The sequence below is a fragment of the Ornithorhynchus anatinus genome, chromosome 7, assembly GCF_004115215.2.
Source record: "Ornithorhynchus anatinus isolate Pmale09 chromosome 7, mOrnAna1.pri.v4, whole genome shotgun sequence".
NCBI classification, from domain to species: Eukaryota; Metazoa; Chordata; class Mammalia; order Monotremata; family Ornithorhynchidae; genus Ornithorhynchus; species Ornithorhynchus anatinus.
In genome coordinates, this window is record NC_041734.1 from 14273432 (window position 1) to 14288542 (window position 15111).

The 15111-nt window shown below is 41.5% G+C and overlaps 1 protein-coding gene across 26 annotated transcripts in view; it reads right to left on the reverse strand.

The window, feature by feature from the left end:
- Nucleotides 1–15111, reverse strand: part of DTNA (dystrobrevin alpha) — a 282794-nt gene that overhangs the window by 104591 nt on the left and 163092 nt on the right. For all 26 annotated transcript variants that reach the window (XM_029068850.2, XM_029068846.2, XM_029068847.2 and 23 more), the window contains one exon: nucleotides 11990–12070. In XM_029068850.2, coding sequence (XP_028924683.1) covers nucleotides 11990–12070 — 81 coding nt within the window. The remainder of the gene's footprint in view (nucleotides 1–11989; nucleotides 12071–15111) is intronic.

A 15111-nucleotide genomic window follows, 5' to 3' on the forward strand; every position in this document is an offset into this window, starting at 1 on the left:
GCAAGGACTCAATAAATATCACTGATGGACCAATCGACTGGCAGGCATGAGCAGTGCAAGGACTGAGCTGAGGACACCGGCAATATTATAACCAGAGGTGCAAAACTCATCATCTCATTATAGAGTCCATCTTCTCCATTGAATTTTTAAGCTACATGACCCACATCTTTATCTCTATTAAATGAACAATGCTGCCTATCCTCTTTGATCTAAGAATAAGGCTGAAAATTTCTATTTCAAATAATCAATATATTGCATTTTCCCCCAAACTGGTTTGGATGTCCCATCATTCTCTCATTGTCGGAATCATTTTTCTTGCTTTGCCAAGAACATGCAGTTCTCCTATACTGTGGGGTTCTTGCTCTGCCAAGAACATGCGGTTCTCCTATACTGTGGGGTGACAGTCTTGAAAAACTTCATGTTGGGAAAATTCATGTTGTAATTCTCACTGTGTGTAATGCTACATGCATGAATCCAAACTATTTTTTTCTGACCCCACATCATATTATCTAATCAGGCTCAATTGCAAGGCGGAAATTTCCTGAACCTCTACCAATGTTTTAGCTAAATAGCATGGTGCAAACACATGTTAGGGGAGAAATGAGTGCATAAAAGTATTTATAATTAGAGATTTCTTCTTTGTTCTTCTTGATGGATTCATTCAGTTATGCTACAAATCCATATATGTATCAAAACTCCACCTATATATTGAAAATCCACATATCTACTGAAAATCGTATATGTTATAGATATAACATCCATATGAAATATGGATTTTCAAAAAACTTAATGGAAAACACTGTGGCCTAGTGGAAAGAGTTTGGGCCCGGGAGTCAGAGGGCCAGGATTCTAATCCCAGGGCTGCCATGTAATAATAATAATTATTATGGTATTTGTTTAGTGCTTACTATGTGCCAAGCACTGTTCTAAACACTGAGGTAGATACAAGGTAATCAGGTTGTCCCATGTGGGGTTTACAGTCTTAAGCCCCATTTGACACATGAGGTAACTGAGGCACAGAGAAGTTAAGTGGCTTGCCCAAGATAACACAGCAAACAAGTGGTGGAGCAGGGATTAGAACCCACAGCCTCTGACTCCCAAACCTGGGATCTTTCCACTAAGCCACAATGCCTCTCAGTTATGCTACAAATCCATATATATACTGCAAATCCACATATAAATTGAATGCAATTTATACTGTGTGTAATTATGCTGTGTGATCTTGGAGAAGTTGGAAGAATCACTTAACTTCTCCTCGTAAAATGGAAATTCAATCCCTGCTCTCCTTCCTATTTAGACTATGGGCCTTATGTGGGACAGGGACTATGTCCAACCTTATTATCTTGAATCCTCCCTAGTCTTAGCAGAGTGCTTGGCACATAATACCCATTTAAAAATACCACAATTATCATGATTATTATTAATAATGCTACTATTTAATCCTAGCCATTAAGCAAGAGCCCCTTGATTTCAAAGAATCAGAGGAGTCAAAGACCCTAGTATGGTCAGGTTTCACAATCCGTATATTCCAACTTTTAGTTTTGTGCTTCAACTAGTATACGTTTAAATTAGGGAAGCAGTGTGGACTAGACTCTAAGTTTGTTGTGGGCAGGGAATGTGTTGACCAACTCAATTGTGTACTGAACTCTCCCAAGTGCTTAGTACACTGCTCAATAAATACCACTGATTGATTGTTAGTGGAAAGAGCCCTATCATGGGGGACAGAGGACCAGGGTTCTAATTCTGACTCTGCATTGTGACCTCAGGCAAGGCACTTAACTTCTCTGTGCCTCAGTTTCCTCATTTGTAAAATGGGAATTCTACTCTCCCCAACTTAGACTGTGAGCCCCATGTGGTACTGGAACTGTGACCAACTTGTTTATCTTGCATCTTCCCCAGTGCATAACTCTGTAATAGTGTAGTCTCCCAAGCACTTAGTAGAGTTTTCTTCACATAGTAAGTGCTCTCTAAATACCCCTGATTGACTGGCTGATAGTACAGTGTGGCAGGCACTCAAATGATACTATCACCACTTTGAGAAAAGAATCACCTGAATATGGAAGCTTCACTTACACTCTCTAAAGCAATGAAATCTCAAGGAAGTGTGGAAACCTTGTGACGCTTGTATCAGATGGTTCCTGCCTCACAGAAAAGGGCTCTGTCATTCAGGGGCAGTGCTCTCATATCAAGAGAGGCACAAAGACAAGATTTCCACATTGCTTTTAGGTTCCTGGTTTGGGTAGGTGCAATAAGGAGTCTGGGAAATGTCCATTTTCACTGTGTAAAAAAACTCTTTGGATAATAAACTAGTTTTCCAAACTTATGCTGCTATTTCCATTTCCAAAAAAATTACCTTTTAAGGGCCTAATTCTTAATCATAGCATCCATCTCTCTATAATGTGACTATCCATTACAGAAATAGTTCTGCATTTCTTCATATGAATGGGAGGCTTATTATTTACCACTAATTAATGAAATACTAATGAGTTATTAGAGGACAAGAGAGAAAGGTGATTCAACCAACCTAATTTGTTTTAAAGTAGCTTTCCAGCTCCAACATTCAGCCACTTCATCATCAGTAGCTTAATTCAATTTTCACTGCTTTACAATCTCAAGAAGTGAACCCATCTAAAGAGCTCATAATCCCTCTGAATAGTTGCTTTTCACCACTCCTCTGACCTTGGTTGGATGTAGTATATTCTATTTCCACTATGCTCCCCAAATTGTCAGGCCTCAGAGGTATAAAATTTTTATAGACTGCATATAGAGGTTCATATCTCATGTACCTATCTTTAAATCTTATGGACCATACTTTTAATTATATATTTTGAATTATTTATCTATATTAATTTCTGTCTCCCCCTCTAGCCTGTAAGCTCGGTGTGGGCAAGGAATGTGTCTGCCAACTCTGTTGTACTGTACTGTCCCAAGCACTTAGTACAGTGCTCCACATACAGTAAGTGCTCAATAAATACCACTGATTGTTGGATTGGGCTACACCTCCCCAAGTTGTGTGGAATCTTCAAACCCACGTGCCAAAGCCGAGGGCCAGAAGCACCAAATCAGCCACAGTTTTCGTTGTGGGCAGGGAATGTGTCCACCGACTCTGTTACATTGCTATATTGTATTCTCTCAAGTGCTTAGTATGGTGTCCACCGACTCTGTTACATTGCTATATTGTATTCTCTCAAGTGCTTAGTATGGTGTTCTGCACACAATAAGTGCTCAGTAAATACTATTGATTGAAAGTAACTGGTCGAGGAATGGACATAGAATGTGTTGTCTGTTGTGCAGGCAGGAAGTAAACCCAGAATCTGGCCACTCTGAGGTACCCGTCCATTCCCTTCCCTAAAAGAAATATAATTCTGATATTTATCAAGCACTTACTGGGTGTCAGGCAGCGTGCTACTTCAGTGCAATCATCAATCATCATCAATGGCATTTTTGAGCTCCTACTGTGTGTGCAGAGCCCTGCACTAAAGGCTTAGGAGAGTACAGTACAACTGAGTTGCCAGACACGTTCCCTGCCGACAGCCCCTGTCCCACATGGGGTTAACTGTCTAAGGGACAAAGGCACTTAATCCCTGTTTTGTAGATGAAGAAACAGAGGCCCAGAGAAGTTAAATGACTTGCCTAAGCTCACACAGCAGGCATGTGGAGGATCTGGGATTAGCAGCTAGGTCTCCTGATTCCCAGTCTTGGGCTCTTTGCTGTAGGCTACGCTGCTTCTCCCCTCTCCTGCAGAACCAGTCAAAACCAGTCACTGGTTCTGCAGTATTTCACGTGATTGGTTTGAAACTAGCTTGAAATCCCAAGAGACTACAAATAAAACCAGCAGGGAAATAAGTGATTCCAACTCACGCATTCTCCCAACTCTCCCACATGACACATCACCAAATCTTCAAAACCACTGCTCCTTACTACCAACAGTTTCCTCCAATCACAGCAAGTCAGCATCAGCTTTATCTGTGACCAGCTTCATGGAACAATTTTACAAGTTAAGAATGCCCTGTACAGAAGGTAGTCACTTTTCCACTGAACTGTACCACATCGTTAATACTTGGAGTTTTTGTTTCTACATTGAGCTCCCCTGCCAACTCCCCTACAGGGAATTTTCTGCGAACATGACATTCCAGCTCAATGCACACTTCTTTTCTCTAAACACCTGGAGGATTTCAACAGCAACAAAATCCCACGGTTGGCATGCACTTGCAACCAAACTAACAGAGACGGCTGTGCTCAACGGTTAGTTATGTGCCACCCGCTTTCCTCCTGAAAGTCCAGGTTTAGAAGCCCCAGGGTTTCTCTTTGGTTTTGATGGATCTCTCCTCTAGGTCCAGCTGCCACATCTCGCTGGTCTCCTCCCTCTGAGTTCACATCTGATCGCTCAAAATGCCACCCAGCTGTCCCTGGGAACAATATATGGCCCCAGGGAATTGGATCATTCACCATGACAAAGGGGAAGCCACAGAGAAGTAGAGGTGAGCAAGAACTTTTCTTGAAAAAAGGACAGGTGGCCAATTTCCGGCTGCACCATTCACCTCGCCTTCAATACCGTTTCTAATTGCATGGCAATGACAAATGTCAATGCTTCATATATTTGAAGTCTCCAGGGCAAAAACCCACCTGGCTAGCCAATCGTGCTTTCTTAAGTCATTTCTCTGAGCAGGTGAGGGGCACCTGCACATCAGGGAGTCTAAACAGCAATAACCGAATGGCCAGATGGACCTGAGCTCTCACCACAAAAGGACGTTTATCTGAACAATCCGATTCTCTAGTTATCGGGTAACTAGCTGAGAGGTTTCAAAATCCTGAATTGCTAAAAGAAAAGAATGGCAAATCCACAGTATTTAGAAGTCCAGCTGGGTTTACGGTCAGATGTGATAACCCTTCATGTTGCATGGGAGGGAAAAGGGGGCAGGAAATTTAGAAGAGGATGAGGATGGGAATGGGGAAGATTTAGAAGAGCTAACAGGCCAGAAACCCACCATTTTGGGTGCTTCAGCCCTGATGGGGGTTTATCAGGACTGGTTGGAGACCTGAGAAGAACAAGCCTGGGAGTCCAGCTCATAGAGCTGAAGGGGGAGAGAGTTTCCATCAACCTCATGGACTGGGTACGCCTGCTTAAGGTTATTTAAATGTATCTTCTCTTGAATAGCGCCGACCCAATGCTGGTTGACCTGCAGGCCAGGATGGAGGTGACTACATAAAACAGCTGAGCCGGTTCTTGGCCTGGAAGCCAACCCCAGCCCCAAATCAATCCATCCTTCTCTCCCTTTTCTTCCCTCCCTCTCTCTTTTTTTTTAAAATCATATTTAAGTGGTTACTATGTGCTAGGCAGTATACTAAGTGCTGGGGTGGATACAAGACAATCAGGTTGGGCAAAGAATATGCCTCAGGTGGGGCTCACAGTCTTAACCCCCATTTTACAGATGATGGAATCGAGGCACAGAGAAGTTAAGTGACTTGTCGAAGGTCACACAGCAGACAGGTGGCAGAGCAGGAATTATCATGTTGGTATTTGTTAAGCGCTTACTATGTGCAGAGCACTGTTCTAAGCACTGGGGTAGACACAGGGGAATCAGGTCGTCCCACGTGGGGCTCACAGACTTAATCCCCATTATACAGATGAGGTAACTGAGGCACAGAGAAGTTAAGTGACTTGCCCAAAGTCACACAGCTGACAAATGGCAGCGCTGGGAATCGAACTCATGACCTCTGACTCCAAAGCCCATGCTCGTTCCACTGAGCCACGCTGCTTCTCTGGGCTCTCTGACTCCCAGGCCTGTGCTCTTTCTACTATGCCAAGCTGCTTCTCAGCATATTCTCTGGGTTTCCATACTTGCATCTGTTAAACTGACCTCCATTTTTTCACCATAATTTTCATCTACTTGAGAGGGATGAATAAGGAGCAAACATCTGCAAAACATCGCTTCTTGTCACTGACATCAAGAGGCCGTGTGTGAAATAAATGCCAGGTAGGCAACGAATACCAGAGCTTTTATTTAGCATTTTCTGAGCAATTCACTAGCTGCTAAAGAACCTGCTGTCATTCTCTGCTAGGACCTTGATGAAAAATGTCTATTGTCTTGGTTCCCATGTAACCTTCACTGTGAGGAGATTTAATTTTTTTTCTTTATAGAAAGACCTCCAATCCCAAATAAAAGTATTTCAATCAGAATTCAGTTACTTCAAGGTTTCTGATGAGATGTTTTCAAATGGCTTCAACCGAAAGGGTGAACGCACAGTCAGAGAAGTTGTCAAATTTTCAGTGTGGCTGAGGCAATGGAACAACAAATACCTTGACGAGTCTGAAATGTCTTGATCCCAGCCCAAAGAGTTCCCTAGAAATGTTGACCATCATCTTTTTCCTCAGCTAGTCTAGGTTTCCATTAATGCTGACGGCCCCTCAGATTGTTCCATAACTCCACGTACAAATGTCTTAAATTCATCTCCACTATTCCTCACTGGAAAATGTATTTGAAAAGAAGTGGAGGAGTAGGGGTAAAGAGGAGAAGGGAAAGATTTTTTATTCCAGTCACGAAGAAGCAGAGAATAGTTTGGTCTCTTCTACTGAATGTCTAAACCGCTCTGTGCCTCAGTTTCCTCATCTGTAAAATGGGGATTCACTATGTCTTCTCCCTCTCCCTTAAACTCTAAGACCTGTGTGGGGCAGGAGCTGGGTCTGATCTGATTATCTTGTGTGTACCCCAATGTTTGACAGAGTGCTTGGCATATAGTAAATTCTTAATAACCTCATTTTAAGTATTTCTGGGGTCTGAGAAAGTAAGGGTAAACCAGCATTTTCCAAACGTCTTCTATTCATTTTCCCAGGCTGCTAAATAAGCTGTTTTTCTCTTACTTGTGGGGAGCCTGGATTTAGAGTTCATTAACTAGGATTTGCAAAGATAGGCGTCAACTGATAAGGATAAATATTAGGAACCTGAAATATGCTTCAGAAAGTCAGATTCTGTCTCCTGCACAGAGCTGAGAGAAAGTTTTAGCAACTTCTAAACATACCTGGCTCAGGCAAAACCCTGGGCCTTGAATTTTCTCTTCTGTTTTCTAATCAGCACCCCTGCCCCAACCAAAGTTTGACCCACACTTCACTGCACTGCCATACTTCTGATGTGTTTGCTCCAATACTACAAGATGGCAGAAATCACGCACTTTACTTGTATTACATATTCCCAAACACCTAGTTAAATTATTTTTCACATAGTATGTGCTCAAAAAATGCTGCCAATTATAAAGATGATGCAACAAACACCTACCATTTATCAGAGAGGAATAACTGAGAAAAATTCCCAAAGATGAAAAGCAAAAGCAAAATTAAAGGAACTAATTATCGAGAAGTGAAACAAATGCAGCTAAAAAATCCTGTGTTAGTCGGAAGATACTTGAAAACCCCATTTTGTGGAAAGTTATTCCTATTAAAGGGAGCAAGTCATTTGGAAAGCAGACATTATATTTTCCATAATGACCATGGAGATTAATTCAGTGAGAGAAAAGGGAGTTATTTAGAGAGCAAAGCCCAAGAGCTGAGCTGGAAGAAGGATTCAGATGTCTGCTAAAGTGGCACTAAAAGTCTTATTTGTTTCTCTTCTTGCTCTACCAACATGACCTTAACCCTAAGGCAGAATATTTTGGATGCTGCTAAATTATGTTTGCCACTGCTAATTATTTCGTTCTTGAACTTATGAGTCAATTCAAGCAATTCCAAAATAACGTCAGGAAGTTCTCTTGGAGGAGATATGATCTAAATAAGGCTTTGAAGGTTTGGGAGAGTAGTCATCTGTCATACATGAAGCAGGGAGGGGGGTTCCAGGCAAGAGGGAGAACATGGATGGGGGGGTCGGCAATGAGATAGATGAGACTGACGAACAGTGATTAGGCAAGCATTAGGGAAGCAAAATGAGCAGGCTGGGTTGTAGTAGGAGATCAGTGGAGAAAGATAGGAGGGGGCAGGGGGCAAGATGAACGAATGCTTTAGAGCCAATGGTACGGAGTTTCTGTTTGATGGGGTGGCTGATGTGAAGAAGACTCCAAGATACTTTAGAGATAGTGTAAGGTAGTGCTTTTTGCTACCACTGTACTGCCCTAAGCACTTAATAGAGAGCTCTGCACCCAGCAGCCACTCAAAAAGTATTGGTTAGACATAGGTTCCATAGTCTGGGAGGCGACTTTTCTTCCAACAGTCATCAGGTACCTACATGAAGGGAAATATTTCCTGATCTTGAGGCTTCCAGGGGCAATACTAGGACATACTACTGCCACTGGCATTTGTTGAGTACTTACTATGTGCCAGGCACTGTGCTAAGATCTGGAGTAGTTATAATATAAATCAAACACCATCCCTCGCTCCCATGGGGATTCACACTCTAAGGCAAAAGGACAGCAGGTATTTAACCCCCATTTTACAGATGAGGAAACTGAGGTGCGGAGAGGTTTGATGACTTGCCCAGGTTCACTCGGCAGGCAAGTGACAGTGCTTGCATTAGAACCCAGGTCTCCTCACTCCCGGTCATGTGCTCTTTCCACTACTGTGGAATCGCTTTTGTCAGAAGTATTTAATAATGAATGAGAGTAGATCCTTCTTCATCTGGGATGTCTGGGATGTCTATAGAGTTGGTAGACATATAGGTAGGTATTTTGTTTGGGAAGATTTAGCTGGGAGTTTGTGCCTGAAGGCAGGAGACCTGACTAAATGACTTCTCATGATCTCTTACAGCCCAGTCTATTTATGATGATAGAGAAGAATATCTGCTGTAGCCTGACTCTAAAATTGATGGCAGATTTTTGCCTAATAATTCAACTTGGAGATAGGTTATTGACCTAAAAAAAATGTGTCTCTTCCTCTGTCTTTGACAATCATTTTTGTCAGGGCCAGGTGAAACGTTGCAGAAAGAAAGATGAGAAACTCACTGATACAGTTGTTTACTTGCCTCGCCCTCCCTAAAGAGTCAGAACATGTGTCTTGATTTTAATGGTAATGAATAACAATAGTCGTGGTACTTGATAACCTCTTATTTATGTACCAAGCATTGTACTGAGAGCTGGAGTAGATACACTATAATCAGGTCCTTCCCACATGTGGCTCACTAAGCAGGAGAGAGAATGGCTATTTAACCTCCATTTTACGGCTGAGAAAACAGACACAGAGAATCAATCAATGGTGTTGACTGAGCGCTCACTGTGTGTAGAACAATGACTGCCACACTTGTGGAAGTATAATGCAAATGATGCGATCTCTACCCACTAGAAGTTTACACTCTAAAGGAAAGTTAAATGACATGCCCAAGGATCTAGGATCCTGAAATGATGTTAATCCACATTTTTTGTTTTTGGGTTCTGTCGAATCCACACCAATCACTCAGTCCTTCACTTCCAAATCTGACTCATAAGGTCCTTGCTAGATTGTAAATCCCTTCTGGACAGGGACCGTACTTTTTCTTTTAGAATCATATGAAGCATTTATATAATGTTTTACACCCAGTAGATGCCCAATAAATGGAACGGACTTCTCTTATAGTGGGAGGGGTAATCCACATGCATTCTATCGGGATGATTTTAACCTAAAATCTGTTATTTTTTCTGTCAACGGCCTGTCTTACTGTCTGTATGACAGCTGTATAGGGAAAACTCCCAACAATGTGTATGGTCTCACTGCCACAAATCCTGTGGAAATGTAGTTGAACAATCAAAAGTGAACTGCTCAAAATTAGAGACTAGCAAAAGAGTTAAAAATCAAAATCTGGCCTTTTAATTGTCATCTTTGTATTTCCCTTTATGTATATGTAACCATTTCCTAGAATACTGAAATAAATAGCATGCACAGGCTGAAATTTGGAAAAAAATCAAATTTTTCAAGATTGGGATTCAAGAGCTCAATAACATGGTCTACTCCTGCATCAGACATCATTTTTCACCTGCTAAATAAAAGAAAGACATCCTGGATGCACACTAGGTCTAAACAGTGGCAGATCACTGATTATATCATTGTTCATAACTGACAGGTAGAAGGATCACTGCAGTCATGCAAGGCACTGAGTGCTGATACACTCCAAACTCTCACTAGCGATTCAGCTAATGAATCAAAAAATGGCACCCAAACTATCTAGTAGGCTCAATGTCAAGATCCTTGAGAACAGACATAAATGCAAGGACTTCCACAACATCCATCCTGTGCTTGACCAGTGGAATTGGAGTTTGAGGCTGCCGGTTGGAAATAAAGTTACTGTGCCTTCTCTCTAAACACTTGCTCCATCCTGTCTGGATGCAAAGGTGTGGGCTGGGGCTGAGCAGAAATGCAAGAGAACCACAATCATCCAGGGATTTTGTTTTCCTCAGACCCCTTTGGAAGACAGCTTCAAGCATCAGTGGCAGAATGGTCTTGGCCCCAGTACTAGTCAGGGCCTGGATTATAACAGATCTACCATGGCAAAGCTCATGTGATGGCCACCAGTTTTTTTTGTTTTGTTTCCTTTTTTTGGGTTTTTTTTAAAGGGAATTTGTTCAGCGCTATGTGCCAAGCACTATAATAAATGCTGCAGTAGATCCAAGTTAATCAGGTTGGACACAGTCTATGTCCCACGTGGAACTTATTCTCTTAGTCTCCATTTTGCAGATGAGGTAACTGAGGTACAAAGAAGTTAAGTGACTTGCCTAAGGTCACCCAGCACACAAGTGGCAGAGCTGGGATTAGAACCCAGGTCCTCTGACTCTTGAGCTTGTGCTCTATCCTCGAGGCCATACTGTTTCTCTTACTTTCTTGTCTAAATTTTTCTGTTACTTAACAATAATCAATGTCATTGTCACAAAGAGGAACCATCAATTCCTTTATAACATTAAAAGGGAAAGAAAGAGAGCACAGACTCTCATGCGGTATGGATGGTGTGGAAAAGGATGAAAGAATCTGAACATTGGGCTTCCCTGGATCTTAGCATTGCACAGTACTGGAAAAAAAAATCTCCTTTATTGTTCTGCATATTTTAGTTTGTGACAATAATGACCGTGAACATTCTCCTACTGTCAAATAAAAGCATTTTTTATGAATTTTGCATAGATGTGACTCTCTACTATAATCTCATCCGTGAAGGAAAAACAGCTACATAAATAAATAAATAAAAAGGTATTTGTTAGGTGCTTGCTGTCAAGCATGACATTAAACACTGGGTAGAAAATGACGATGACAATCAGGTTGGACACAGTTCCTGTCCCACATGGGGCTCACAGTCTAAGTAGGATGGAGTTAAAACTTACAGTAGGATGGAGGAAAGTTAGATAACGCCCTGGTTCTTACAGCAGACAAGTGGCAAAGCCCGGTTTAGAACACTGGTCCTCTGGAATCTCAGGCCCAAATTCTTTCCACTAGACTATGCTGCTTCCATATGTAGCGTTTTGGGGACCAACAATGTCCCTTAAGGAACTTGTAAATATTTTCATATTCTAGGTGAAGGAAGACTCTAAAACTTCAGGGTGGCTAGAAGCTTTATATTTCCTAGAAAGATTTTTGTAAGACCAAAATATTTTTCAAAAATGGGTTTCTATAAAGATAATAAAACCCCCACTTCTTCAACAAATGCAAAATTTCACACACCTCTAATTTAGTACTTGATGGTCAGCATATTTACATTGGGCAAGTCACTTAACTTCTCTGAGCCTCAGTTACCTCATCTATAAAATGGGGATTAAAAATGTGAGCCCCATGTGGGACAACCTGATTACCCTGTATCTACCCCAACAATTAGGACAGTGCTTGGTACATAGTAAGCACTTAACAAATACCATTACTATTATTATTATTATTATCAGCTGGAGACAATTCCATCTTCCTTGACTGTCCACAAACCTTTGCAGATCATCTTCTTTTCTGTCTCCTAAGCATACTCTTATTAATATATTAAATAATACCTAAGTGAATTAAACTTGATAAATCTAAACTACAGTACTAAATAAGTTAATTTGGAGTTAACAATGACATACTTACAATTGCACTTCTTCTGTACAAATCTAAGCTTGCATGCTGTTCTGTAAGTGGATAAACGAATGCGATCCAGATCTTGAGCCCCTAGTGGAAAAGAGTTACAACATACATTATGACGGGAGGAGTCTGGCAGTCTTTTTAAGGAAAACTTGTTTTCTCCCTATTGTTAAAGCCAATATAAAAATGCTTGAAAGGACTTCTGGCATTTCCAAACCTCCTTGTTGGTCATACCTAAAGGGAAGAAGGCATAGGTCACACAGTCAACTCCATTCACAGAAAGTATCAGCTGACTAAATCCATCCCTTTTTGACAAAAACCTAGGTCAAAGTGAAGGGTGAAAGACACGATGGATGACTACAATAGCAGGGATCAGATCGGGGCTACAAAGCAACATTTAGCAACTAAGGTCCCAAATTAAAGGAATTATGAGGATCGTATTCCTTTCCCATATATACAGCAGTGGAAACCTGAGGCAAAATGAGAGCTGGCGGGTAGGAATGTCCCCTGAGGTTTGGTGGATATCAGGATGTGTCTTTGGGCAGAGATGCTCATGACCAGTACCTAGGAGATACTCCAGGAACTTGTTTGGACTTGAGGACACCTGGGGGGCATCTTGGCATAGTGGGAGTCCCTGAGAATCTGCCAGTGAACCACACTGAACCTTCCATGCAGTGCTGAGCTCCTTTTCACAATCCCTTGATTGGATGGCTTCATTCCAACAAAACAGAAATTGAACTCTTTGTCCACCAAATAAACACAGGATACAAACAATACAAAGGAAGAGCTGGGGACCACATGAGTTTAGCGTTTTTACTCCTTCGTTGGACATGAGCAAAAAAGGTGTCCTGATTTTACAATGTGGTTGGAAGGCACACACCATTTAAGAAGTAGGGAAAAAGAAAGCACACTGCGATATATGACTGTTCGCTTTATTCAGGTAACAGGTGTACAGGTGGAGCACTCCATTTGTGCAGCACGGCGATGCCATTATGCTAAATGAGATAAATACCGACATTACAAGTTAAGAACTGAATTTTTAAGGCACGGCCTCCATTCCAGGGCGTGCGGTTCTGTATTCTTGTAAAACTGCAGGGGATGAACACGGATACACAACTAGCTGCAAGTGCAATTAGGGAGCCAGTGCTGAAACTGTGGTGAAGAACAGCCCACTTTGCGGGCCATTAACATGGACCAGTAATTGAAGGCTTGGTTTTGTGCCCATAATCCATTAAGGAAGAAAAGGAGGCCCCTTTCAGACTGTCCAAGTGCTCCAAGTAGTGATCCCTTAAGAGCCCTGTCCATGTGAAATTGGGATGATATCCAATACAACCATCCCAAAATGGTTTAAGAAATTTATTAGCATGTCATCCTAATCTGAATTAGGAATTTTGCAACTTTTTCTTTTTCCCACTGCACATCTGAAAATGACCTATTATACCCAGGTGAGTATTTGGAATGAGTAATCTATGATTTAAAGTTTCATCAACTTTTTGCTGCACATTTCTGCAATGCAATAGTCTAGTAGTATCCTATACCCACAAATCCCATAATGATTCCTGAGATATTCAGGGCAGAGAATTCTGGGAAACTGTATTACATTAGGGAATAAGAGACTGAATTTCAACCACAGTCCTGACAAACTAACTGGTCGCGAGGCCCAGAAAGCACTCATAACTTCACAGTAAAGGAAAGTCATGAGGCTGCTGAGAAGAGACATCTTGGAAATGTATTTAGAGAAAGAGCGTTCCTTTTTAAAGCCCCATGACTTTTATTATCTAGTGTTTTCAAAACTATCTCCTATCTGCCCTCCCCTCTGCATCAACTATGCACCTGGCTATGTATCAATCGATCAATCAATGGTATGTATTGCGCGTTTACTGAGTGCAGCGCACTTTACCAAGGGCTTGGGAAAGCATAAGGGAGTTGGTACCACTCAGGCTTTGTAACCTTTAAGCATGTAGATACTCAACCCAGCTCCACAGAATTTATGTTCATATCCTTATATTCTATTTGTAATTTCCCCTGTCATTTCCTTTAATGTCTGTCTCCTTCTGTAGACTCTAAGCTCCTACTGGGCAGAGATCATGTCCACCAAATCTATTGTACTGTACTTTCCCAAGTGCCTAGGACAGTACCCTGAACTGCTGAGCATTCAATAAATATCACTGATTGATTGCTTTCACTTATATAGAGGAAAGAAGGGTTGCCTAATGGATACAGCTCGGACCTGAGAGTCAGGACATATGAATATATCTGTAATTTAGTTATTTATTTTTATATATTAATGTCTTTTTCCCCTCTAGGCTGTGGGCTCATTGTGGGCAGGGAATATGTCTGTTTGTTGTTATATTGTACTCTCCTAAGCGCTGAGTACAGAGCTTTGTACACAATAAATGCTCAATATATACAACCGAATGAATGAATGAATCCAGGTTCTAATCCTGGCTTTGCCACATGTCTGCTGTGTGACCTTGGGCAAATCACTTCACTTCTCTGTGCCTCAGTTCCCTCATCTGTAAAATGAGGATTATGACTGTGAGCCCTATGTGGGACAGGGACTGTGTCCAACCCAATTAGCTTGTATCTACCAAAGAGCACAGAACAGTGCCTGGCACACAGTAAGCGCTTAACAAATACCACACATATTATTATTACTCTTATGAAACAGTTTCACAACTATTTGCCTTGGGCCAAACCTGTGCTACTTTGAGGAAAACACGGTTTTAGGCATCAATATTTTCCACCACCATTTGGTTCTTTTCCCCAGATCCTTATGGATATGTCTAACATTTTTCTACTTCTTTTTCAGAGCAGAAGAGGTATTGGTTTCTTTGGAAAATTCTAAATGTCCTCATTGGATCAAAGCAGTAAATGCATTTTCCCCATATCAGTTGCCAGCTTGAAGGCCACTGATTCCCAGCAGGAGTGATTTTTGAGAACCTGACATCAGATCCTATCCTACTGTCAACAGAGTCGGGCTCCGTTCATCTTCTTCACTATTTTACTAACTGATTTTCCAAACCATTTATTCCAGTCAAACCAAACCCTCCCCCCTCTTTTGTACTACAGTCTTCCTTCACTTGGTCATCATAATCAATTTCTTCCCTTGGATGAGGTTCCAGTAT